Source organism: Vanessa cardui, chromosome 2 (genome assembly GCF_905220365.1).
Source record: "Vanessa cardui chromosome 2, ilVanCard2.1, whole genome shotgun sequence".
In the NCBI taxonomy this organism is placed as follows: domain Eukaryota; kingdom Metazoa; phylum Arthropoda; class Insecta; order Lepidoptera; family Nymphalidae; genus Vanessa; species Vanessa cardui.
In genome coordinates, this window is record NC_061124.1 from 4,940,416 (window position 1) to 4,966,536 (window position 26,121).

At 29.0% G+C, this 26,121-nt stretch overlaps 8 protein-coding genes across 10 annotated transcripts; 4 read left to right on the forward strand and 4 right to left on the reverse strand.

The window, feature by feature from the left end:
- The first annotated feature begins 532 nt into the window (after positions 1 to 532).
- On the forward strand, positions 533 to 3,540 carry LOC124538635. Of its 2 annotated transcripts, none has more exons than XM_047115758.1 (7): positions 533 to 753; positions 909 to 1,090; positions 1,352 to 1,465; positions 1,634 to 2,037; positions 2,122 to 2,256; positions 2,375 to 2,623; positions 2,715 to 3,540. In XM_047115758.1, exons 1-7 carry the CDS (start codon positions 730 to 732, stop codon positions 2,843 to 2,845), a joined length of 1,239 nt encoding a protein of 412 aa, XP_046971714.1. In that variant the 5' UTR covers positions 533 to 729; the 3' UTR covers positions 2,846 to 3,540. The 2 variants fall into 2 exon arrangements, with proteins under 2 accessions (XP_046971714.1, XP_046971723.1); XM_047115767.1 differs by having other exon boundaries at positions 1,679 to 2,037.
- A 228-nt stretch (positions 3,541 to 3,768) lies between these two features.
- On the reverse strand, positions 3,769 to 4,877 carry LOC124538648 (anaphase-promoting complex subunit 15-like). Its single transcript, XM_047115780.1, has 3 exons — positions 4,639 to 4,877; positions 4,282 to 4,378; positions 3,769 to 4,034 (listed from the first exon to the last, which is right to left on the reverse strand). Exons 1-3 carry the CDS (start codon positions 4,756 to 4,758, stop codon positions 3,859 to 3,861), a joined length of 393 nt encoding a protein of 130 aa, XP_046971736.1. The 5' UTR covers positions 4,759 to 4,877; the 3' UTR covers positions 3,769 to 3,858.
- Positions 4,878 to 6,233: 1,356 nt separating this feature from the next.
- On the forward strand, positions 6,234 to 8,032 carry LOC124541033. Its single transcript, XM_047118821.1, has 4 exons — positions 6,234 to 6,390; positions 6,578 to 6,725; positions 6,947 to 7,662; positions 7,740 to 8,032. Exons 1-4 carry the CDS (start codon positions 6,352 to 6,354, stop codon positions 7,986 to 7,988), a joined length of 1,152 nt encoding a protein of 383 aa, XP_046974777.1. The 5' UTR covers positions 6,234 to 6,351; the 3' UTR covers positions 7,989 to 8,032.
- Positions 8,033 to 9,287: 1,255 nt separating this feature from the next.
- On the forward strand, positions 9,288 to 10,372 carry LOC124538425 (DNA-3-methyladenine glycosylase 1-like). Its single transcript, XM_047115484.1, has one exon. The coding sequence runs from the start codon at positions 9,556 to 9,558 to the stop codon at positions 10,132 to 10,134; it is 579 nt and encodes a 192-aa protein (XP_046971440.1). The 5' UTR covers positions 9,288 to 9,555; the 3' UTR covers positions 10,135 to 10,372.
- Positions 10,373 to 13,106: 2,734 nt separating this feature from the next.
- On the forward strand, positions 13,107 to 13,748 carry LOC124541620 (nucleoside diphosphate kinase). The gene has a single exon (XM_047119546.1). It carries the CDS (start codon positions 13,226 to 13,228, stop codon positions 13,685 to 13,687), a length of 462 nt encoding a protein of 153 aa, XP_046975502.1. The 5' UTR covers positions 13,107 to 13,225; the 3' UTR covers positions 13,688 to 13,748.
- A 178-nt stretch (positions 13,749 to 13,926) lies between these two features.
- Positions 13,927 to 20,224, reverse strand: LOC124538323 (zinc finger protein ZFP2-like). Of its 2 annotated transcripts, none has more exons than XM_047115356.1 (11): positions 20,001 to 20,224; positions 19,439 to 19,624; positions 18,995 to 19,304; positions 18,722 to 18,847; positions 18,136 to 18,279; positions 17,827 to 17,970; positions 17,058 to 17,361; positions 16,066 to 16,156; positions 15,651 to 15,727; positions 15,153 to 15,310; positions 13,927 to 14,856 (listed from the first exon to the last, which is right to left on the reverse strand). In XM_047115356.1, exons 2-11 carry the CDS (start codon positions 19,568 to 19,570, stop codon positions 14,720 to 14,722), a joined length of 1,623 nt encoding a protein of 540 aa, XP_046971312.1. In that variant the 5' UTR covers positions 19,571 to 19,624; positions 20,001 to 20,224; the 3' UTR covers positions 13,927 to 14,719. The 2 variants fall into 2 exon arrangements, with proteins under 2 accessions (XP_046971312.1, XP_046971320.1); XM_047115364.1 differs by lacking the exon at positions 20,001 to 20,224 and adding an exon at positions 19,742 to 19,923.
- Positions 20,225 to 21,789: 1,565 nt separating this feature from the next.
- Positions 21,790 to 23,114, reverse strand: LOC124542773 (cyclic GMP-AMP synthase-like receptor). Its single transcript, XM_047120666.1, has one exon. The coding sequence runs from the start codon at positions 23,112 to 23,114 to the stop codon at positions 21,945 to 21,947; it is 1,170 nt and encodes a 389-aa protein (XP_046976622.1). The 3' UTR covers positions 21,790 to 21,944.
- Positions 23,012 to 25,930, reverse strand: LOC124542779 (general transcription factor 3C polypeptide 6). Its single transcript, XM_047120671.1, has 5 exons — positions 25,776 to 25,930; positions 25,495 to 25,689; positions 25,186 to 25,359; positions 24,566 to 24,692; positions 23,012 to 23,122 (listed from the first exon to the last, which is right to left on the reverse strand). Coding segments are annotated over exons 2-5 (459 nt in total). The 5' UTR covers positions 25,652 to 25,689; positions 25,776 to 25,930; the 3' UTR covers positions 23,012 to 23,121.
- Positions 25,931 to 26,121: the final 191 nt, after the last annotated feature.

Below are 26,121 nucleotides of genomic sequence, written 5' to 3' on the forward strand. Positions count from 1 at the left end.
TCCAACGATTTTAGTAAAGGCACAGACTCTTGCTGGAGCAAGTAGCAGTAGCAGGAGCAGTAGGTATAGTAAATCACTTTACCAGATAAGATAAAGTTGCATATGCAACAAACCAGCGTCACCGGCTAAGACACCTACATCTTTTAGATATTGTGGTATTCATTTGCGTATCTAATGAACTATTATTTTTTCATTTCATCGTTAAGGAACCGTTTTTATTTAGTCGATATGAACGACTATATATGAAGCTGTAAAAAGATTGTGTGTTGCCAAATTACTATGAGATATTTGAACTACAACTTACAAAGTTGCTAGAGGTTTTTTTTTTTAATTGCAATAAATATAATCTATATGTTGGACACAATTATACATTACATACATACATACATGATACAACATTAAAATAAGATTTTTACTATTTCAATAATATAATATAATAATACCTGGCATTTTTCACCAATAGAACTCATAAGAGTTATTTTTTTGTCTCGTAACTCGATTCTCGCAATGTCAAATATTCAAATGACAACAATAAACGTCAATGGTTGTATGTATTGATTATTGTCCCTTTGTATTTTCGGAACCTGTATGTTCTTTTTGTTTAAAATAAAAATAATCGTATCTACCTACAAATAATGTAAAAAAAATAAATATTAGTAACTCTTTATAAATAATTACAATTATAAAGAAAGATAATTCATAAGAATCTCTTTAAGTTCTGGGACATAAATGAATAGCAACACTTTGGAAGTGGTACGTATATAATTATACATTAAGTGAATAAGAAATTAAAAGACAGTTTATGTATATATACGAACATATTAATATTACAATGAATCTTCTTTTTAAATTTCTGCTAAATCAAGCTAGTCATAATTCTTAAATTTAAGTCAAAATTTGAATTACAGAATGGGGGGATGAACATAAAACCATCAGCAAGGAAAAGCATTCATAGTAACTGTAATACATGTAACATTAATTGTCATAAAAATATGGGAGTATACGGCCTTAATGTGCACAGGAAGCGAGACGAGAAGTCTGTGGATGCTTCACAAGAACAAGGAGTAGACGAAGTAGACAATGTCATGAGGTATTTAGCAATTATAAACTCTGGTGTAGTTGTCTTTTTGATAAACTTGTGTAAAGCTTGTACCCATCTAAGTTATAATAATTATGTTGATTATTTTAAAATAACTTATTATGCTTTCTCTTTTTAAATTTATTAATAGTTTTTCTTTACCCCAGAAGCAAAAAAAAGTTCTGTACTTTCAACTATATATTTTATTATTATCAGCTATTCCCACTTATTTAAATATATCTTATCTCATATAACTATGTTAATCAATTTTAGTAAGATGGCTCGACAAGCAAGCCCTATACCAATGAGAAGAAACAATGATGTAAAATACAGAAGAAATTCATTTGATATTGGTAATGATGATTCTAGTGATGAATCAGATAATGAGTGAGTTCTATTGTATATATAATATCATAATTAACATACATTACCATCTCATGCTTACATTAATTTGCTTTTGACATTCAAATTTTACGATTATTTGTATTAACAGAAGTATATATCCAAATTTTTAATAATTATGACTAGATGTGAGCTGGTAATGCCTGTTTTCAGAAATATATTATCCAAATCTTCTCCTGCATCATTTTCATATTCCAGTGGAGATTTATACGCAAGTGCATTGCAAAATGAGCTTCAAAGAAGTAGAAATGAATCAAATCATTCCTTTAATAATATGTCACCACGTAGAAGACACAACATAAGCTCTGAGAATCAGCACAAAAGATATCTAACTCCCTTAGAACAAGATGCTAAATCAATAAGAGAAACAAGCAATCAAGTTGTTATAGCAATGATTATTTTTCTTCTTGCTGTTATAATGTTTCTCTACAGCCAACATGTCAGCGATAAGGCATTAACAAAAAATGTATATGATAAGTTTAGATTTGATAGTGATGTGAAAGATTTAAAAGAAAAATATAAAGTAAAAGAGAACTCTATACTACAAGTAAAAACAGGTAATTTTGTAAAATACTGCATGAATGTTAAAATGAAGTTTACTAACTCATTATTTAATTGATTACTTAAATTTCTAATTTCAGGTGTGGCAACAATTTTCGAAAACCAAGATACAGCATCTTTTATATTTGTATACAACAGTGATAGTATCAACTTTGATCCAGTAATATTTAACAATTTTATTGAAGACATTGCTGCAACAACATCCAGATATTTACGTTAGTTAGAAAATTTTAATATACCCATTATAAGAAAAGCTAATCAGTAAAAACAATTTCTATGACTTCAATTTAATCATTATTTATAATAATACTAAGAAAAGTTTATATTTTACAGGTAATGAAAGTAAGGAAGTCCATGTAACTGTGGATACATCCAACCTAATGATGACAACTACAAAAGATTTTATGAACCAATATCAAGACAAAGTAATTAGAACTGGAGTGATGCTTGTTAAAGATATTGACAGTGTTCCATCCCAGCTTGCTATGGCCTTTCACTATTATTGCGATGAATACAACCCTTTAGTTAAAAGGAGTGCTATATTTTTCACATTTAATTTAGCAAACTGTTCTATCATATCCGGTAATAATGTTTCTTAAAACATTAATGTTTTCATCTGAGAATATATTTAAAATCTAAACAATAAATAAAACTTATATACTTATATTTACAGATAAAAAATCAAGTCATGAATATGTTGAAAAATGTCTAGCAAACAAATGGAATAGTGTTGGAGAAGAAAAGATTGGACCTCTGTTGACTAGAGTAGTCAACATTGTTGTAGATGTAACTCAAACATTTTAATCATGTAATTGAAAATGCATGAATTAGTTTGTTTTGTTAAATAATTAAGTATTATTTGAATTGTTTTCTCATTACTGAGGCATCTTCCATTTAAATGGTTAACTAAGTTTCACCTTATATGTACCTTCAAAGTCATAATTTAACACACATTTTCTTCTTGAATGGTTTCTTCTACTAGTCCAAAACAGGTTAAAACATATTCCCAAACCCTTAACCAACTGAATACTTTGTGAATGCTCAATAATATAAGTTACAAGTATTATGTAAAATATTTTGATTTTTAACAAAAAATATTTGAGAATTGTGCCAAATCATCTAGGATTTCTTTTAAAGCTGGCACTTATGGTATTATTAAGGAAATCTTTATTTTATAGTAAAAAGTATATAATATGCTATTACTATTATGATAATAATAAAAATACTTTTCTTGTGATAATATTTATTTTAATTGTATGCATGCTGTTGAATAATAAATTATTTGAAATTAAAAATATAGTTTTGTATATAGATTCCTTATGTTTCAGTACAATGTTAAGTAAACAGCAATAACTTATACAAAAAGAAAAATATATCCAAAATCACATTATCTATATGTTAAGAAGAAATAAGTAGGTATTATCCTTTTTGTCGCAAATAATTAACATGTAACTAACTGTAAATTATAGAGAAAAATGTTAAATTTCAGTCCCATTTTGCGAAAAAAAAAACATAAATGCATTAATGCTTCTATAATTTTAAACTTTTTCGTTTTTCTTTAAAAAATAAGAATTAAGCTATATATGATAGTTGACTAGATTATGCCTTAACTTGACTTAAAGTTATGTATCCAAATATTTTAGACTACCCAGATCTTTTTCAGACAAGACTTTTAGAGTTATTAATTTTTTAGTCTTAAAACTAGATAGTTATTTAAAACATCAAAATTGGTTTGTTTAGCTTTAATTTTGCTTATACATTTATACAGAAAATACAAAGATATTCATGCACTCATAAATAAGATCATGTGCATTTAGTTACTGAATAGGCCAAAGAGCACTTTGGTCAGGAGTATTGGGATCTGGGGTTTCATTGGGATCTTCTAAAGCTTCTGGCTCTAGTTCATTATTATTCCTTGGTGGTGAATATGAACGTAGTTCTTCCTCTTCATCCTCATCGTGTGACTCCTCAGATTCATCAGATTCATCGTTACCTAATGTTGACAATACAATAAAAGCTGTGTTATTTGAAGCTATTAGGAATATGTTTATATCAAAATATTATTTGCTGTAACCTTGAAACTTGAATTTAGCAGTTATACAAATTATACCATTTAAAAGTTTAGTTTTAATTAAGATCATAGTAAGATATTTTAAAAGTTCTTAATTACTTAAATATATGTACATATAACATGAAAAAGCAAAATATCTAATTGATGATATTTGGTGGATTCAACATACCCTCTTCTTCATCTGAATCAGCCTCTTCCTCCATTGGTTCTGGATCAACTTTACCCAACGGTGGACGTTTCATGTATTGCTGACCAATGGAATTCAGCTATAACAAGAAATTGGTCATGTATTGGTTACTTAAGTAACTTAGACCATGAAATAAACAGATATATATTTGGTGTTTACATTATTATTGTATTATATTTATGTTATTTATAAACTCGATCATTTCACATGATTTAAAATACAGTATCTACGCAATCACCGAAGCAGGAATAATATCAATCTTTTACTTATTATTATATGCTAGTAAATTATTTAATTTTATTTCATAGCAGACAAAATTGCTTTTATTTCATTATTTACCCATTGTTGATGAGCTTGTTCCATATTAGTTAATTCTGCGTCCTCGTCACAAGGACTATCAGCGTTAAACCAAGAAGGATCCACTAAGCGTGGATACAATATTGGAAACGGGATATTCATGTTTAAATCGGTATTTTTGTATTAAACCGAGGACTCTGTTGTTAATTACGCCTAAACAGATATCTAATCGGCTTCTCAATTTTAAATCAATGCAGTTTTAAGTCAATACTCAACTGTCAGTGGTCAATGTCATTAGGGTTTTTTTATCAAAAGTAAACATTTAATACTTAATCTTATGGGTGTGCAATACTGTAATTTTTAGAGATTAGAAGCCTATTTAATTTATATAAAATAAAATTATAAAGTAATTATTTTGCCTTATACTGTCTCTATCTATTTATTGTGTAGCACCGGCAGAATAAAATGTTGCCACTACTGTTATTGGTAGTTCTACTCGAATGGGATGGATCTTGTCTAGGCAAAACACAACTTTCGAGCGAAAGAACGATGGCAAATAAAATTCGAACGATTAGTAGTTCTTTCACTTAGGAAATCTGTAAGTACTCATATTAATGCACGCAAATAATTTTCTACGGAGAGTAAGGTCTTCGTGAGTGAATAAATCTATATATTATATATTTTGCGTTTATTTATTTGTCTAATACCAGAAAGTTATCGCGTGATTACATTTGGTCTTTGTAAATCCTAAAATAATCATACAACCGTAAATTAATCCCAACTATTCTCAAAACCCCATAGGAACCCGTTTAGATCGGATACTCTCGTATAGATATCCTTAAAAGAAACGATCACAGCCGAGAAACCATCTTTGGCTCTCAATGTATCCCGAGGTCACCTGATTATACAAACAGGCCTTAATCAAACGAATAGAAAATGTAATCCTCAACCAGGTGCCGAAATTGTTTCGTCAACGTTTGTCAATCAGTGCAGCCCGTCATTAGCTCTCCCGTTACTCAATATACATCGTTCCTTGAATAAAGGCACATATTAACTTTAAGAATGGCAACGCCTGCAGGACGGTTCATTAAAGCATAAGCTCAAACATATTATGGAAATAGCTTGAAATTGCTTCTCAATTACTAGTGCATCTTATCAGCATGAGATATGAGATTTCAGTTGTCCCTTAAAGCATTGAAGTTATGAGGGCTTTTATTTTGAAAATAGTAACATTCCCTTAATATTACAGTTATTAATTACGGGATATTTACCATGTTTTTATTTTTATCTACGAATGTTTCGTTCAGTTTTGTGAAATATCGAGCTCAGACGGATAAAAATAAAAAACATAGTACCATGTAAATTTAAAATCTTAAAAAGACCCTTAATATACCACATCGTGACCACCTTTCCCAATAAAGAATATTTTTTCAAAATATGTTGTTTGTTTAATGAAAAATATTACTGTAATTAATATAGTAAAAGTTTTACAATGTCTAAAAAAGGCTAATCACATGAGAACAATTAGTAAAATTGTCTTTTATTTTTAAAGATAACATTAATGTATGAGAAATTATAAAAGTTGACTGAGAATAATTTTATCGCAATAGTGAACTGAAATTTAACGATCGTTTGTTCATTGTTATTTTAGTAAACATTTATGAGATAGGTATAATCTTTCATTAGAAATTACATTGTAAGCATTCATCCGTGATATTAGATAGGCACATAAGTACAAAAAACCATCAAGCCATCATGCAAAGCAGTCTTGCTACGATCGTTACTTTAATAATTGTAAGTGTATCTAACTTTTAACCTCTATTAGCCAATGTGATAGTTTACGCCCTACCTAAAATAAAGCATTTTGTCCCTAAACTTAAAAATTGAGGTCATAATTTTACAATATTTTTCTGAAATTTATTTAAAAAAAGGACCAATATGGAATGAAGTTATAAATAACTGTGTGTATTATAAACAACAGGTTCAAACAGCAGAATCAATGTCAAATCAAAGACACAACTTTTTATTGAACGTCGACAAACCAGAAGATGACATAGATTTTATGAGCTCCAAGGGCTACTTACCAAACGATAAACTTTTACCACAATTATCAGTAATGAAAAACACGAGTGAGTTTAAATAGGGATTAATTTTTAAGTACTATTGTTACCTTTCTCTAGTAAATCAATTTAACATGAAATAAAAGAGAATAAAAAGATTGAATGGAAACAGAAATCAGAATATAAAAATTAAATATTATATTTTAGTTATTAGTGTATATAATATATTTTGAATGTTTAGTTCTCTCAATTCAGTCTAAGGATAATGGTGGAAAAAAATTTACTTTCAGAAAATGATATTTCGTATATTTTATCTAAGTTAACAGATGAAGAATTAATAAGGTTGTTAAATATTGACCCAAAGAAGAATGTTTATGATTTAAATGATATTGTTAGAATAGCTGTGGGAGGTAAAACAACACAAAATGAAAAAGTATCCGCGCCGGCACAAATGAAACAAGGATACATTGATGATACATTAACAAAGGTCAATAACAAAATTTATCCAATAGCATATTTAAGCGATACTCAAACAGCTTACCATAAATTGAACCACAAAGAAATATTACCTCAAAAACAAAAGAACAGCGCAAGTTTTTTGGCTTTGAAAAAACTTAATAGCCTTATACATAATCGATCTCAAAAAGATCTTGAAGAGGAAAAACTAAGCGATGAGAAGAAGGAATTATTATTTGATATTCTCGTTGCACAGTTGAAAACATTATGTTGTAAAAGCACTGCCAAAAAAAGAATTCCTCAATTTAATGATGTTCATAATGAGAATATTGCTGAAAAAATGGAGACCCAACCTCAAAATAAACCACAGGCATATATAAGAGACGTAAAAAATAATGAATATATTTTTCTAGTTTTAAATGACGAAATAAAAAATATGGATAATGACGATTTAGTACTTGTGGATCCTGATACTTTGGAAAAAAATAGCAGTGTTTTAATTCTAGGGCCAGTTACTTCTCCATTGACAGATAACCAATTAAAAATAGTAGTGCGTATACCATTTTTTTAAATATTTTTCATTCAAATTTTATACTTTCAATAATCCAATGATACGCATTGTTTCAGATGAATCGCATTTCCAATGAATTATCAAAACCTGAGTATACTTCATTAATACAACAACTTTCTGATGGAACAATAAGCGATAGTAATATAAGTGTTATGAAAAACTTCATTTCTGGCCCTGAAACACGAAGGTACATAAAAGCTCACAGATGCAATCATCAGTCAAAATTGGCAAAAATATATGGCGGCCCAAAATGGCTTATTTGTACCGGTTACTTAAATATAAATACGCCAAGCCTGTATGATTAATGAAAGTTGAACATTTTATTTATTAATTATATCTAAAAAAAAGCAAGATTGAATCCTTCTTTGATTCATATAAAAGATACAGAAGCATAAGAATAAATCACTATCTCACTATTATCTCACACACACACATCAAACTAGTACCTCGAAACAATTAATGTAAAATAGTAGAAAGTAAATTACACCGCCATATAATTTTACAAGTTAGAATCGAAACTTAAGTAGCCATTCTGTTAAATGCAAACATTTAGTCATCGAGAGGCTAAGATATAAAGAGAACGCTGCATTCCCGATTCTATTCCAATCCAAACTCTAAAAGTCACACCACTAGATACAGTAGTACAGGCATATTATTTGGGGTACAGTAGATAATAAAACTGTTTTTTCCATATTATTCATGGAGCTCGTGACAACCGTACAGGTTTCATACAAAACTACGTATATTAACAGTTATTTAATAACTTTGATGAAATCCGTGAAAAACATTGCACACAAGACAAACAAATACACCTTTTATTCTATGTAATAGAACTCGTAACACCGAGTTTCCAGCTTTGCAAAATTCCTTCCAAGGGCGGGGTATATGTTTCTTTCAATTATTTTATAATGTATAGATTTTGTGTTAGTTATAATATATCCTATCTAATCAATAAAATTAGACTTTTGAGTGTTACTTGACGACGCAAGTGTCTCAATCTTCTCGATTTATGTTTGAGAAACATATTATAACTACGGTGGCGTTCTTAAAAATAGTGAGTGGGAATGTAGCGGGCAAAAAACAAAATGTTAAAACGGGCTCGGCCGTACCATCTTTTCTCGAAGTGATTCGCAGCTGTTTCGCCCCTCCTATATCTTCGACCTGGGCAAAGGTAGTAGTTAAGGTTTCGGTGAATAATAATAGGCATTAGAACAAGCTTTACATGCCAATTGAATTAATAGCTGAGTTACGGTCGATCAAAGTTACACCGACAGATAGTTTTCTTTATATTATAATTATAGTGACTTGGCAATGAGCACAAGAATAAACAAATAAAACGGCATATTTGGAGGAGTTGAAAGTTACACACACCGCATGCGTAAACACACAAAAAAATTATAAGATCTAACAAATTTAGAAACAAATAATTAGTAACTTTTTTCACTTTTAATTAATGAAAATACTGAATACTCAGATTACATTGAGATATTTCAATTAATAAACAACTACAGGTAATGTATATTCTGTCCACCCAGTTACTCATTTTTTTACACTATCCTTAAAAATACAAAACGATGGTCTTCCCTCGCCAAATTATTACAACTGTCACTCATCAGTCATCACTGAAGTTAGCTGTCAAAACAAGTTTTCACTTCTCGTACGTTATAATTAAGTTAATGAAAATAATTTTCTGGCTGTATATATTATTTATGACTTAATTTGGCTTTTTAAGAATACTTTCTCTTGTTGACAAATAACACATATTTATAATTATGGCTAAAAATGCAAATGATTGTCTACGGTTTGATGAGAAATAGTTGGAAGATTTTATTTTAAGTTAAATACATAATAATAAAATATATCTTCATAACAATGACAACAAACCGATTAAATAATAAAGTAATTAGATGTGGATGGTTAAATGATGATCCACTGTATATATCATACCATGATAATGAGTGGGGCAAGCCATGTTATGACAATATGTACCTTTTTGAAATGCTTTGTTTGGAAGGACAACAAGCGGGATTGTCATGGATTACAATTTTGAAAAAACGTGATAACTACCGTAAACTTTTTTATAACTTTGATCCAATTAAAATAATCGAATTTAATGATAATGATGTGAAAAGGCTTTCATCTAATCCTGATATTGTTAGACATAAAGGTAAAATTGAATCAATTATAAACAATGCAAAATGTTACATTGAAATGAAATTAAATGGAGAAGATTTTTCTAAATTTATCTGGAACTTTGTCAACAATACTCCTATCGTCAATAATTGGACAAATGATAAAGAAGTGCCATCGTCAACTGAGACCTCTATTGCAATTTCTAAGGCTTTAAAGAAAAAGGGTTTTAAGTTTGTTGGTTCAACCACTTGCTATGCATTTATGCAGGCTTGTGGCTTAGTTAATGACCATGTTACTGATTGTATCAGTAGAAATTAAACCTTGTTATTAAGTTTCTTATATAAATAATAGTTTCTTAAGTTTCTCTGTGTTAATTTTAATATTTAGAGTCAAAATTTGAATCTAGCTCTGTAGGAATGTAATTACATTTTGTTAATTTTTAATACACATTCTTACATTCTTCATTGTTTTATAATACAGATAATAAAATTATTTTTTCAATAGTATTGATTATTGTTTTTAAGCAACATTAAAATAGATCCAAGAGATAAACTTTTACATTGTACACATAAAAAAGAAGAAGTAAAAAATGTGGATACAACTTATATTATTTATACATACATATATTATTATATATAATAACCATACAATTTTGGGGATCTTAAAGCTACATAGCAATTTACTCTAGGCAACCAACAATGTAGCTCATAAAATATATAATAGGAGGTACTATAATCTTTACATCAACAACAACAACAGCCTGTAAATTCCCACTCCTGGGCTAAAGGCTTCCTCACCCTTTGAAAAGGCTTGGAACATATTCCAATGCGTAAATGTGTCTTTACATAGTATAAAATTATATGCTGTAACCCTTTACATTATATGAATCAACATTAAATGCACAATGTATTTAAGGTAAGTACTTAATTAGATAAGGGTTTATGCTGTATTGCTTTAAATTCTTCCAAAATAAGCCATTATTTCTCATAAAAAGTAATACATAAGAAATGGTTATTGTTGGTTGTTCCTAAGATACAGACTTTTAACATTGCGGACTCTTTGTATACCTTCTTTAAGGTGTTAGATACTGTGCATTGATCTGTCTCATATGGTCCAACCAGCTTTTGCAATGTATATGTCACAGCCAACTGGTTAAATCAACCAGCCAATTAAGTAGCTAGCCGCTTAAATTAAGCGCCGGCTCCTAGTGAAAAGGCTAGCCCGCTTGTAAAATGAATGGTCGTCACTGAACGTCCAATCAACCGGCTGATTGAATGGTTAGCCCGTTGGTTTGGACTGACGTTAAGTGTTATAAATAAATTTCAATGAATACACCAGCCCTAGCTGAGAAAACGTTGGACTGCAGAAAGAGGGTTGGGAAGTTATAAATTATATACAAATTCAGGGTGACCATGAATGACGGTTGCGGTTTAGTAAATTGCTCCAGGAGGAGGCGGTATAGAGGGGGGGGGGAGAGATTGGGGACTATCTGCCTTATGCCCCAGTACCATTGCCATCATGCGAATTTGCTCCGTTCTTGAGATATTAGGAAAAACTAATCTTATAATTCTAACCTTAAAACTTTATCAACAATTTAGAAACTCAGTGGCCTTCGGCGCTACGGGATGTACAGCACCCCCTTCGCGCCTTCGGTTTCTTAAAAAACACTCTAGGGGTAAGGCCGACAAGACCACATAGTGTCAAGTCAAATGTACAAGTTTAAGCTTTCTACTTCTATTTTATTTAAAAGACAATCTTTTAAATTTTTATTATTTGTGGAGGTATATGATATTCTAAAGCCAACCGGAGCATTTAATATTTAAAAGAAAATCTACCAATGATCCCGCGGTTTAAATTTAATAAAAGTGATTATTAAAAGTTACTTGGTTTTACTTCATGCTGCATAAAATTTCATAGTCACCCTAGATAACCAGGCGGCGATATAATGTTCAGCGGTTGGACGTTGTGTTCAACTAATCGGCTGACTGAAGTTTAGCCCTTAACAAAAAGAATCAAATAAAATCTTTTTTCATCTTTTGCTTTATAGAAACGACTAAATGTTGTTTATTTGCGATGCGATTTTAAAGATGCGAGACGAAAAACGAAATTATTTCAATATTTTTTTTATTTTATTCCACAAAATATTCTTAAAAATCTAATCTAATATCCTACTGATTATTTTAAAAATCAAAATCCTCATTTCAAAGCAATCGAGATAAAATGACTAGAAAGGACGTTGAAAATTCGTATTTGAACATGAACGAATTCGAACTAAAGGTCGCTCCATAGATAATACACGTATACTGGGTCGCTCTTTGAAATTCCCACAAAATTTATGATAAACAAAATGCAATGCAAAAAATTTACTTTATTACATAAATTATTTGCTTGATGCAGATTTCAAATAAAATTTATAGACAGAAACAGCTAATAAATTGCTAAGTTACAAGTAAGACCTTTTGCAATTTAGCCTAATCAAGTTCTTGCTCGAAGTGACTATGGCGTACGCTGTACGCATTATTTTCCGTTGTGAATAAGTGAATTGACGCCGACGCCTTAAACTAGGAAATTCATTCCATAGGGTGGATCCCTATGGAATTAATTCCCTAGTTAAGACATAGAACTCAACTGACGTTTTTTTAAATTTGAACCGATCATTTTTGTTTTAATATTGACAAATAACCAACGTTTAATCGTTTTTATAAATCAGAAGACAACAATAGATTTCACTTAATTGATAATTTTTGAAGTTGCATCGTTTTAACTCAGTAAGGCAATTCTTCAATACTCTTTTTAGATATTTCTCTGTTATTGACTCTCATTGATACAGTAGAACCTCTTAGTGCTTGATTTTCGTTGTTGGAAATGTAATTTTATTTTTACGAAATATTCTACTCTAAATAAATTACAAAATGTACTTTCCATGTTAACATTATTAGGCACTCATAACATAGGTTACAGGCAAAATTTTTTTTTTTAATGTCCTTGTATGGCGAAGCTTACTTGTTTTTAGGCAATATGAATTATAACTAGTGTTTGTTGAATTTTTTTATCTTTTAATTAACATACGATTTTATTTTTGTTTAATTTTATTATAATTGTATGAACTCTAATTTTTTAGATGTTTCTTATAATATATTCATCGGTTACAATTAAAATACAAAATATTATACGAAGCATTATGCGTAAATTTAAGCATCAATGACCACTCGCCAGTGTAGACGATGCATAAGAATATGGTCATATTTTATTAATCTGACAACACAGATAGTGACATAATCTTATGTCATTTCCTTTTCCTATCTCTTTTGTCATTGACCGGCTCCAGCTGCAGAATTATTTTATTGCCATCCTTCCACGCTACGTGTTCTTAAGTAACCTATACCAGTAGAAAGAAACTAAAACCAACATGGGCGAACAACGTGAAAGGACTTTCATCATGGTTAAACCAGACGGCGTACAACGAGGTCTCGTCGGCACAATTATTGAAAGGTTTGAGAAGAAAGGCTTTAAGCTTGTAGCTCTTAAATTTGTATGGCCGTCTGAAGAACTTCTACAGAAACACTACAGCGACCTTTCATCGCGACCATTCTTCCCCGGTCTCGTTAAATATATGAGCTCAGGCCCAGTAGTACCTATGGTGTGGGAAGGACTCAACGTTGTGAAAACCGCTCGTCAGATGCTCGGTGCAACTAACCCCGCTGATTCCCAACCTGGCACCATCCGTGGTGATCTCTGCATTCAAGTTGGCCGCAACATCCTTCACGGTTCAGACAGCGTAGAATCCGCTAAAAAAGAAATCGACCTCTGGTTCACTGAAAAGGAAGTTGTCGGATGGACTCCTGCTGTAGAAAACTGGGTTTATGAATAATTCATAAATATATCTTATTCCATTATAATTTAAGCCAATAAATAAATCATATAATTTAAAATACTTTCGTTTTATTATAAGATTTCTTCTATAACACTATATTCAATTAATTTGTAACAATACTTTCATTTTTCATCAAAAAATAATTTAACTGATTAAAGTCATTGCCATTTAATTTGTCTAGTTAAAAACTAATAATTGTTATAATAAGGAATGGGACCTAAATAAAACAAGGTATTGTTTCTATTTCTTCTTACTATGTATTTCGGTCAATATTACTTTAAAAAATGTAGTCTTAATACAGAGAAGCATCATTTTGATGGTATGACATGGGATGATTTGTTGTATTTACCTCTGACCAAAATTAACTAATTAGAAGAATTGTAAAAAAACTATACTTTTTTATTAATATTAATTAAGTTGAACAAGTTCATCCCATTTACTAAAAAGTTCATTCTAATATAATTAAATCGTCATCTTTAATCTATACTAATCTATCATACACTAATATTTACATGTGTGAGAAATGTTACAACAGTACCGTGTTTTTAAGTTCATATCAAAAGATGATGATATAAAACACATTTTCTTAATTCCACAGCCAATGATATTCCTATTATTAATATATTACATGGGCTCAAATAAACAGCCCTTCAAAAAGCCCATCTATACAGGTGCACATAATGTACATATGACACTAAAAATACAAAAATAAATCTGTCAATTGGTTGTATCTCACACTTAAATGTATTGGCAGTGTTTTGTTGCATATGCAACCAATTTATTCCTACACTTTCAAAGGATCAGCTAAATAATATAGACTACACAGTAATAAATCCACTTTACAATATTTCATGATTACTTCCTTGTAAAGTCTTTACATATACATCATAACTGACTCCTGTTAAATTAGAATTGATTCTATGAGTTAAATTATGTACAGTAACATAAATATGTGCTTTTATATTCAGGTAATATAAATCTTACACTGTGGGTGGGGAATAAATATAGAAATTAAATTAGTGACTAAACTCATAGAGTTTGATCATTACGAAGTTCAACTTCAACAGTTGTTTGTGTTCCTTGTTGTTCAGTAGTTTGTTGCTGTTGAGACCCTTGTTGCTCTTGTTGATTTTGTTGTATTCTTGATGGCAATGGGGCAGTTTGACCTACAGGTTTTATATTATATTAAAAACAGTACTTATGTTGAATAAAGATAGTCAGAATTGAACTTTATTGAAGCATAATTATGAGATAGCATAATAATATTATATTATTTCAGATGACAATAATGAATGTAATAATAATAGTATATCATTATTATCATCTTGTTTTTAAGCTGGTATAGTAATAACTTGAAAAATTATGCACGTGATTCATTTTATATATTTTTTTTGGAATTAATAAATGTAATAAAAGTCTTATAGTAATAAATATTTTGATACCAATAATAAAAACCGCTAACCATATTTATCGTGTATCCCTCTATGTCGCTTCAACGCAAAGCGGTCTGCAAATGCAGCAGTACAAATATCACACTTGAAGGGTTTCTCCCCGGAATGCACTTTTGCATGGTTTTTAAGATGAGCCGCCTGACTAAACGCTGAGCCGCATGTGTCACATCTATTACAAAATAAATAAAGAAGTGAAGTTAATTATATATTTCAGCATGGTGAGGTATTTTTTATTTTATTCATTGCACACAAAAAAAAAATTAAAATAGTAGTAATGAATATCTTAAATACATAGAATTAATAAATAATAATAAGAGAAATTGCATTCGCTAATGACTGATGATCTTACCAAGCTCATTATATATGATTGTTTAATGGGTTATCATCAGTTTATCCAAAACAATTATTTTCCATATTATGAGACTAATAATACAACTAATAACTCTATATGCGTTTCAGTTTAAGACACTAGTAAAGATTTGTGTTTTAAAAGATATATTTATACTTACTTGTAAGGTTTCTCGCCTGTGTGTATACGACGATGATTCCATAACGTCGCATGCCTCGCGAAACCTTTGTCACATACCTGCATTACAGAATTAAAACATATGTAGTATTAAAATAAATTCAGTAGTAAAACAATATTTTTCAAAACTAATCATAAATTATTTGTACATTTTGAGATAATTGCATAAAATTATGTTATACATATTACTTTTGTACTGGTTATAGTAAGAAAATGTTGTACTTACATTTTGTAAGTAACGCTATAAATATACCTCTAAAATGATTATAACTCACTATAATAGCTGGAATCCAGCATGTGTTCAAATTTGCCTTTTTTTTTTAAATTATTATAGTCATTCAATAAGTGCACTTTTGAATTATCATGTTAAAGTGTATAGTGTAATTTTAAGTACCTACCTCACACACATATGGTTTCTCTCCCGAATGTGTTCTTTCATGATTCTTTAAGTGTGGAGACTGTGAAAATTGCATTCCACAAGTTTGACATCTGTTAAAAAAATAAAAATATATAACACACTTATAAATAAATTACTGACAATAACGTAACAAAAATATGATTAAGAGTCCAAATTATATTCAGATCATTATCATCATCATTATCTGAATCTGATATTTAAAATGTATAAGCCATTACCCTTGTGTTGAAAGTAATGTACAGTAGCTTTACAAGCAGCTTTTACAATTTCTCATATAAAATGCACTAAATGAAACCACAACTTATTTTGTAAACAAACTTATTATCTATAGGTAAAAAGTGCCTTAAGAACTTTAACACAGTTTATTTGTTACAAAATAATCAATATTTTTGTAGATGTGTCCAAAACTTCTTGACGCATTACAAGATGAATAAATGAGTAGATAAAATGATAGGAATGTGAGCATTGTTGCTCATTTTTTATTGTATTATAATATATGTGTATCATTCTTTTAAAAAACATCATGGCGTAAAGCCTTCAGAGCCTACAGAGCAATGTTGGTGAGGATATATACTACAGATAAACCTTTTAATTATATGGTTAAAGTATTATGACACATAAATTATGGTCCACAATTTTGTTTTGTTAAATAAATCTTTGCTTTTATCATTAATGTATGTACATGACATAATAAGTGTAATGTTCAGTATGGTAAGTGTTGATTGAGAAATATGTACTAAATGTATTGTATGATTTTTTCTGAAATGTAATAATGTCATGAAATGAATTTCCACACAATACATTATGATTTTCGTAAGTGTAGTTTATGACAACATTAAATTTATTTTTTTAGTGTTTTACTGTTAATTCCAAAAATAAGCTTTAATCTTGAGTTCAAAAGAAATGTCTAATGAGATCATGTATCTATACACATTAAAAAATAAAAAAATTATAAAGATTATAGATGATTACCTATATGGTTTTTCTCCTGTGTGTATTCTTGAATGATTTTTAAGATAAACAGCCTTGGCAAATGCAATCCCACAAATGCCACATTTGAAATTTTTTTCACCAGAATGTAACTTTTTATGAGACCATAATGATGAGTATCTTGAGAAGGAACCACCGCATATGTTACAATGAAATGGTTTATCTGCATTTGCTTGGTTATTTTTGTTTTTATTTCCACCAACAAAAACTATACCAGAACCATTGCAGTTTTGACATTTTGTTACAGATGCTAAATTTCTTTTTTTCACAGGATGATGTCCAGGTACTGCAATTAGAAAATTTATTTTGTTAATTAAACTAAGTAGGCAACAATTGAGCAAAGATCACCAATACCATTACATATTGGCATTGTAAGAAATGTTAATATCTTACATCACAAACATTACCCACCAATTTTGAAAACTACAATTTTATTTCCCTATGTTTGCAGTTTTACTGGTTCACTCAACCTTCATAGATTTGTGTGTAATTTTTAGCAGAGTTAAAGATTTACATTCCACATTTCATACAAATAGTTATTCCATATTGATTGAACTTTATTCAAGGATCACGAACCATTTGGTAGTCAACCAGCAAATAACAAAATTGATATTTCTTTATTGCAGTTTATATGGATAGTGTGGTGCAATAACAATCACAAACGACATAACATATTGTTGCTGATGGCATATAAACTGTGCCAGAAGCATTGTCTTAAAAAAATTAGTGAAGTACTTCCTGATTTTCTTACAGGGTTTTTGTTGTTGTTGTTGCTGTTGCTGTTGATTACTTGGTGCTGTTGCTAAAGGATCAGTTGCATTTTGAACTCCACTTACACCACCCACTTCAAATTTCACATTATTTTCAGTTGCTACAAATATTTGTGTTGAATTTACTGAAATATGAAAAAAAGAAACACCACATATTAGTTTTAACTTCTTACAGATTTGACTATAGTTCCAGTTTTTAAGTAAAGCTTTAAAGTAAAGGTTGTCTTTTGTTTTATTTTAAAAATATTAGTGACTATAAATTTTATAATAACAAACACTTTTGAACTAACTTTGGTTATTTCTTTGTTCTACTGAATCCTGCGCTATACAGTTTTCACATCTAATTAGTTTCGGTCCTTTTCTTTTGGGATTATTAGCTATTGGTCCTCCACATGTAATACACTTTTGGACTTTATCAATGATTACTGGTTTAGCTGAAAATATAAGTATATATTAAAAGGTTAATTAAATACAATCATTTTCTTAAATAATTCAATAAATAAAAATATATACCCTGTGGGAATAATATAATAGTAACATCCTAGTGATCATCTAGTGCTCGACATTCAACCACAATAATTATGGTCAATGTGAACATTTATTAAATTGCATTCTTTAAATAATAATTTTTTACTCTTGTTTTCAGTTTTCTATATTGATGCACTAAAACTCATCAATAGCTACAAAAAATAAAATCATTGCCAAACAGAGGAAAATTAAAATACGAAAGTGTATTTGATTGTAAAGTTGTAGTCAAAAACATGGGAATAGCATTGTTAGATAGGCTTGCTTGTACTTTCAATATAATATGGACTTTGTTTTCGTTGAATATAATTTTCATTTATATAAATTTAAGTTATCAATAAAAACACTTACTGTCTTGTATCTGTACATGGTGTTGTTGCTGATCATTTGGATCTGTAGAAAGGATTTGTATATGAGGTGGCATTGTTACTTCATTGGCTGTACTGACACCCGTTGCCACTACTGTTATATTGCTATCTGAAAATTTATAAATTTCAATGTTAGCCTTATTAAATAGTTGACATAATAATTAAAATTCATCAGTAAAATATAACCATTAGGGTTGAATATAGACTACATTAAAATAATTACGAATCATTATAAACTAAATAAATTATTGTTTACCTGCATCTTGGGCATGTATCCTTTTATGAGCATTTAGTAAAGTAAGGTGGCCGAACATCAATCCACAGACATCACATTTAAAACTAATATTTGATATTGTGTTCTGAATACCATTTGGTGCGATTTGCATTTGATTTACAAGGGCATAGTTGTATGAAAATGGCTGAGCTATGTAGCATGTTTTGTCATCGCTAGTAGTTAGTTGTGCAATGTTCACACCACCGGTGACTCCACTCGCTCCACCAGGTGCTCCAGTACCAATTTTGCCAATCATATTAACATTAGTTGTATAACAGAATGTTGGAAATTCCTTAAAGATAAAATACACTTTAAATATAAGACTGTAATTGTTAAATGCATTTATTTTTTTAGAAAAATATTTAAAAATAATAGTCTTCATAGCAGCTTAGGCTTAGTTTGTATTCTTGAATTGAGGACACATACCTGTTGTGTTTGTTGTGTCTGTTGTGTTTTCTGTTGAACATTTTCGATGTTTTTTCCCTGTGATTTTTGTGGATGCTCTTGGTATTGGAGGGTCGGCACCGAACCGGCTTGAACAGCGTTAGTGGTGAACATTGTAGCTTTATCTCATTACACTTTTATAAATACAGAATATTGTCTCACAGTGAACTGTAAATAAAAAAAAATTACAGTTATACGATGGTTTTGTTGTTAAATGAGAAATAGTTAGACAAATTTAAAAGCGCGGCTAATTGTATACGCGAAAGAGAAACTCCCAAAACATACAGTGCGAAGGTAACGGGGAATATTTCTTATCATTCTACTCTACTCGTAAAAAGATCATTCGCCGATGAAAGCAGTGTCTCCGTAAATAGTGTCGATATAATGTAAGAAAAGGATGACGGACTATCTATAGACGCGCTTCAAGTAAACTATAGTCGCCATTGTTAATTTCTTTGCCACTGTTTGATGAATGGAAGCTCTAAATGCCATCAAAAAACGCCCGAGATGATAATAAAAAGAGAAAATAATAATATTGTCTAACCTTGATATTCATTAAAAATATTTTTTTTACGAAATACACTGAATTCAGCGATATGATTTTATTATTTCTATCTCACTTTGAAATCTTGAATTCTCCATCTCACTGAATAAATGAAATGGCGATACAAATAAAATGGCGGCCAAATAAGTATAGACAATTAAGATTTAAGATCCAAGTGCGAGTTGTAAAATTAATATTGAATTTGAATTATTATGCTGGACCCAGATAATCTTTTATTTTTGTTAATTATTTATTCTATATATATTTATATTTTATATTTAATTTAATCCTTAAGATATAGCCTAGATAAAGATATATGTATGTGCCAAACTTACTAAATAATAAAAATATTTTTCCTCTCTGAGTTTGTATTTGCAATTTTATAATTTTTTATATGCTTATTCATACTATAATATAATTTAACAAAATTGCAAAAACAAAAAGACATTGACTAACATTTTTATAAGATATTTGAGCCATAGGAAGGGCACAAAACAAAAACAGTTCATCTTTTAAAAAAGCAATCGTGACATCATAGATAATACATTTATAATGAAACACTGGCGTTATGAGTTAATTTAATTGTAAGCTTCACTCTTTATATATATATATATATATATATATATATATATATATATATAAATTATATGTATTTTCGTAAAATTAAAGTAAGATCAAACAAAAAACTTAAAAAAAATATAAATGAAACAATACTTAACGTATTCCTCAAAAATATTACTAACTAAAAAGGTCATTACAGTGTTGTCACAGCGCGTAAGTTATTGCAACTTTTGTCGGCTAAAATAAATCTTTACAGAAAGTTGAGTATTTTGATGATCATAAGGATTTTGAGGAACATCTAAAATGTGTAATTGAAAGTTCTAATGGAATCACAGTCCTATATGGGAGTCCACAGAAGTGCGAAGGCAATATTATAAAAATGTAAATTTATCAATAGAATTAAAGGTTACTACTAATAATAGTAATATTCAAGAAAATTTTAGTGAATCTAAAGCCAACTGTTTCCTAGTTATTTATTAGTATCTAAGATTTTAAGAAGTATTTATGCTTAAGATCATTTTTCAACTTCTTTGCCAATTATAGTTCTATTTTTGGGAAATTCCCGTATAGGCTTATACGTTTGTGTCTATCAGTCAAACGTCAACTGCACTGGTGCATTTGTTCAGAGTAATAATAATCGACGCCGCTCCGCGCCGCTAAAGTGCGGTTTCAGCTTTAGTGCAACAAGAGATGTAGTTTTTAACGATCAATTTTAACAGCCCGTTTCGCGGCACTAATACAAAATAAGCGAGATAGTTAAATTGAGAATATAAAAACTCTTTAAGCTTTAAGCGTTTTTTATTTTTTTTGCATATGTTAGCCGTTGGTTTTAATGAAGTCAGTATTTATAGTATTATTTAATATGATCATTTTGTACATATGTTTATCATATCATTTTTTATAGCCGTTTTTTTGTATACCTTCTAAGGCATTCCGTTAAAATCAGCGTTGAACTTTGTCATTGGTTTTCTTTTAGGAATGAAATAATAAGTTAATGTGTGTACTTACCAAGTGCTTTGAAGTTATTGTTATCAGTTGTCTTTTTATAAAATAAGAATTACGTTACACAATTATCTTGTCATTAATTATTGGTACCTACCAATAGTTTAAAAATTTTAAATATTTTTTTCTATTTGAATTTATAATAATAATAAAAATGCATGGGATTTTCAGACATTAATATATTTTTGTATATATCTTATTTTAATTGCATACAATCGTATAGTATATATAGCACCAATTTAATTTAGTTATATATTAAATTATTATAAAAATATATAACTCGACATTATATTCTTAATCTATAAAACCTTATAAATACATTATTACAGAATTGGTGGATGAACTTGGGTCTTTAGAAATAATGTCTTATTATAAATATACCTAACTTTTTTTACAAAAATATTCAAATATAACTTCAGGATTTTTATGGCCTCTATTTTCTATATATTGTATTATATGACTTATACGATTGTGCCAATTTTGGCACGTTTCCGGTTTAATCTTTTCTAAAACATTATGACTTGGGCACCAAATATTCATTATACAGTGATGACTTAATCGATCACTAAGTTTCTTCAACATATTAAATACTAAAAAATACAATGAGTGCTTATTCCAGTAACTTTCGTCGTTGCTTGCACATTCCCAAAGAAAAAGAGTTTTAATAAAATAGCTTGAAAGTTGAGTAAAACCCTGTACATCCCTGAAATGTTTAATTAACTTTATTGTACTTTTTAAGTTATTTCTGTTTTTCAGTAATTGTCTTTCTTGAAATGGAAATGATAGTCGCCAATTATAATCGTCAACATTTGGCTTGGGAACTACAAAATACCTTAAAATGTTGGAGGATTTAACTTTTGTAAAGTCTACATTAGAGTTAATCGGTACTACAGGCAACACAAACGTGAACGTTGGTACTAAATCAATATCAATTATATCATTATTGTCTTTTATAATTGTAATTGTGTTAGCAGGACCAGATGATCTCGTGTGAACTTTATACTTTTGTTTATTATTCAATTTTATTATTCTCATTCCATCTTCTAAGGGAAGAGCGTTTATAGCGACGTCGACAGTGCTCTGCATCCAGGAACGAAATTTTTTCATTGATAACTTATACTCCTTATTACACCATAAATGAGTTTTCGAAAATCCCTGATTAACCGTTAAGGGCACTTTACCCAATCTTCGAAACTCTGGTGGCATTATTATAGCTGTATAGTCATGAGGCGAGTTAGACGCGTCTAATTTAATTTTACCATAATTAACTGGAAATTTCAATATGATATTGATATCGTATTCTGTCGGCTTACCGACGCGTAACCCATCGAAGTAACTGCCCAAAAAATCTAGCTTTGGTCTTAAGCTATCAAAAAGCTTATCATTCCTTCGCATAGCATTTATTAATTCTTTCAATACGGCAAATAATATATCAGTGTTTTCTTTTCTCTCATTCTTGTCCATTCTTATGTAATGTCTATTAATTTGTTGAAATATAACTTCACATTTCTTTTTTTTAGTATGGGCTTTAGTTTTTGACTGTTGCGGCATTTTCTATCCTGAAATAATACACATAGGACAGAGTAAAGACAGATATAACGACATCGAATTTACGTGATATCATTGGTTATTGGTTGATAGCTTGATTGGTCAATAATCGATTTCTGGAATAATGGTATTTAGAATGTTTACGAAGCCGTTATCGGAAAAAAAGTTGTGTTGGAATATATACTGTACAGTTTTTGGCGCTCAATACAAACTGTATATTTTTTAATATCTATTAAAAATTCGCATTATTCAATCAACGGTTTATTTATTTTTAAATTACAGCTATTCGTATTTTTAGATATTAGTTATAACGGTACGTACGTCTTTCTTGTCAAACACACAAACACTTAATAGTTATATTTACTTTATTGAAATTTTCACAAGCACTAGATTTTAAAAACATGTGTACCGTAAAAGCAATGCTCTACTGCACGATGATCAGTTAATTACAAACACGATTCATTTTATATGGTTTGGTAAATCCGGGACTTTTTTGTGATTCTAAAAGGGGATTTACCATCTTATTGAATGTTAAATAGTGCCATAATCTTAGGGTTGCCATATGCCCCGTTTATTGCTAATTGTAAAAGGGAATTAATTTAATTGATTTATTTTATTTTATTTAGAATGTATTTAAAAAATCTTTGATATTATAAAATTTTGTTTTAATATAATTTTTATGTCAAGAAATCACAATTATATTTTATTATTAATTCAACACAAAATATTTCTAAACAATTGTCCTAGAATGATCCGGATAAAGAATCAGATGGATATGAATTATGGTCTTCATTAGAAAACGAAACAGATCTTTTGGATATTTAAGATTATCAACATAGTGCTTAGAATTAATTGTTTTGTAAATCTCGTTATCCGGTATTACCTACTCATGTTTCATTTGTGATTTCAAAGGTTAGTGCCACTACTTTTACATTTAATTTTAGAGTAATTAGATTATTTTATTATTTAAAGAATTAAGTAGAAACAAGGTTTAATTATTCCAGTTTCATAATAGTTTCCTTATTTTGGAAGAAACATGGTTAATTTTTCCAATTATACAATAGTTTAGATTTACAAAATGAATATAAAGTAGAAATCTAAATGGTTGAATATTTATACATATCAGAGTATATCATAAAACTTTTGCAAAACAATAAAATATATGGTATGCACAAATAAATAAATCAACTGCTTTTAATTCAGTTGATCAACAAATAAAGAAATGTATATTCATTTAGTTTCTATCAAATATTATTCAGATTATTAGTTTTATATACATTTATAAAACAAATTATCTTTTTAGATATTAGATTATGATTACTTGGCTATAACAAATATTTAGATTTAAGAAGCTAGGTTTTGAAAAACTTGATTACAATATTACAATCTATATTTTATAAACATTAATACATTAATATTATTTTTAAAACTATAGAAAATAAAGCATACTAAACTATTGACTTGTATTAGATGACCACTCTTTTTTAAATTTTTCTATTGCTTCTTGAATAGTTTTAAAATCAGCTGGTTTTATTTCATCATTCAAAGAAGAATCTGCTGCTTCAACTGGATGGTCCGTTTCTGTTCGAAATGATAATGGTTAGGCTACTAACTTATAAAATATGTAATTTTTTTTGGCTATTAACAGATTATAATATATTTATATATCTGTAGAAAGATTAAAGATTATCTCAATTCAATAGAAATTTGTGTTCCTGTTATTTTGACTTTGATAATAACGCCCACATTTGGCTGGGTAATGTAACTTAATCATATTAAATATAAAATAGGAAGGAAATTTATCATAAAATTATTATAGGTTTTCTATTAAAGCATAAAAATGAATAAATTAGAGGATTAGATTTGGACCAAAAATCTTTTATAATAAGATGTGTGATGACAAGTTTTCATGTTACTGAAAAATTATAACTTTGTTTTGTTACCACAAGGCATTCTGATTCATTATTTAATAATAGCTATGGTTAATAAAAAATAGTTGTATTATTTCAAAGTCATATGGAAAAACAGTCAATGATAATTATATTGCATTGTTTAAACTGGTACTCCTACAAACCTGGTTTTCCTTCTTTATGTGTCACATATGCATGTTCTACAGATATGAGCTTTCTTGTTTTACATAAGTATTTTAAATTTTTTTCAGGTAACTTGTCAAACAAGGGATCCGCACAATGAGGCGAAGGATCATCTTCAAAGAACATATATGTCCCTAATGGATTTTCTATTGTACCTAAAATAAAGTATAATGTTAATGTTCTTAATGTTAATGAAATAAAATAAATGTTATTTTATTTTAAGGTCCATATGATCCAATGATATTTATTATTTTGCATATTTTAAATGAACACCATACTCAAGATATTACCAGTAAAGAAGGTATCATCTAGTTGAAAAATTGGATTTTTAGTGTCAATGCCTAATACATGAATATTATTATATTTTTCCAAATTGACACTGTCTTCAAATTCAGCGTAAACTAATATTTCTTCTACATCATCTGAATTAGTTTCTGTGTTATTCATGCCTGTATGACTTATGATTCAATATTTATGAAATAACTCTAAAAAAAATAATAAATGGTTCTTGATTAAATTTATTTCTCATAACAATTAACAAGGTTAAATACAGTAAAAAAATATTACGCACTGCGGCCAATCCACACAGGAAGTTATTTAATTATAAGATAATTATATATTTTGATTTCTATTATAATGTCACTTGTCAGAATTGAGAGTTCTGGAGTTTTTATGGATATGGACCTTGTTTTTAACTGTTGACAAATATGTCAAACTTCAAAATATGATAGACAACTCAGTCGAAGAAGGCTGAACACAAGTATGAAAATCAAAATAATAATACTTATTTAATATTAATATTTAATCTATGTTCGGGCATGACATATACATTGGATGATATTAAAATTAATTGTAGTTAAATAGAAATATTTTTTCATAGAAATAAAATTGTTACATATTATAGATACCAATCTTGT

Coding starts and splice junctions, on each gene's coding strand:
- LOC124541033 (XM_047118821.1), top strand. CDS start 6,352: ATGCAAAGCAGTCTTGCTACGATCGTTACTTTAATAATT. Junction 6,391..6,577: donor CGATCGTTACTTTAATAATT/GTAAGTGTATCT, acceptor TATAAACAACAG/GTTCAAACAGCAGAATCAAT. Junction 6,726..6,946: donor ATCAGTAATGAAAAACACGA/GTGAGTTTAAAT, acceptor ATTTACTTTCAG/AAAATGATATTTCGTATATT.
- LOC124542779 (XM_047120671.1), bottom strand. CDS start 25,651: ATGAATAACACAGAAACTAATTCAGATGATGTAGAAGAAATATTAGTT. Junction 25,360..25,494: donor AGATGATACCTTCTTTACTG/GTAATATCTTGA, acceptor ACTTTATTTTAG/GTACAATAGAAAATCCATTA. Junction 24,693..25,185: donor ACATAAAGAAGGAAAACCAG/GTTTGTAGGAGT, acceptor CATTTCGAACAG/AAACGGACCATCCAGTTGAA.
- LOC124538648 (XM_047115780.1), bottom strand. CDS start 4,758: ATGAATATCCCGTTTCCAATATTGTATCCACGCTTAGTGGATCCTTCT. Junction 4,379..4,638: donor AACAAGCTCATCAACAATGG/GTAAATAATGAA, acceptor TTCTTGTTATAG/CTGAATTCCATTGGTCAGCA. Junction 4,035..4,281: donor TGATTCAGATGAAGAAGAGG/GTATGTTGAATC, acceptor TGTCAACATTAG/GTAACGATGAATCTGATGAA.
- LOC124541620 (XM_047119546.1), top strand. CDS start 13,226: ATGGGCGAACAACGTGAAAGGACTTTCATCATGGTTAAACCAGACGGC.
- LOC124538425 (XM_047115484.1), top strand. CDS start 9,556: ATGACAACAAACCGATTAAATAATAAAGTAATTAGATGTGGATGGTTA.
- LOC124538635 (XM_047115758.1), top strand. CDS start 730: ATGAATAGCAACACTTTGGAAGTG. Junction 1,466..1,633: donor AGTGATGAATCAGATAATGA/GTGAGTTCTATT, acceptor GCCTGTTTTCAG/AAATATATTATCCAAATCTT. Junction 2,257..2,374: donor AACAACATCCAGATATTTAC/GTTAGTTAGAAA, acceptor TATATTTTACAG/GTAATGAAAGTAAGGAAGTC.
- LOC124542773 (XM_047120666.1), bottom strand. CDS start 23,114: ATGCCGCAACAGTCAAAAACTAAAGCCCATACTAAAAAAAAGAAATGT.
- LOC124538323 (XM_047115356.1), bottom strand. CDS start 19,570: ATGTTCACCACTAACGCTGTTCAAGCCGGTTCGGTGCCGACCCTCCAA. Junction 19,305..19,438: donor AGACACAACAAACACAACAG/GTATGTGTCCTC, acceptor TTTATCTTTAAG/GAATTTCCAACATTCTGTTA. Junction 15,728..16,065: donor AGAAACCATATGTGTGTGAG/GTAGGTACTTAA, acceptor TCTGTAATGCAG/GTATGTGACAAAGGTTTCGC.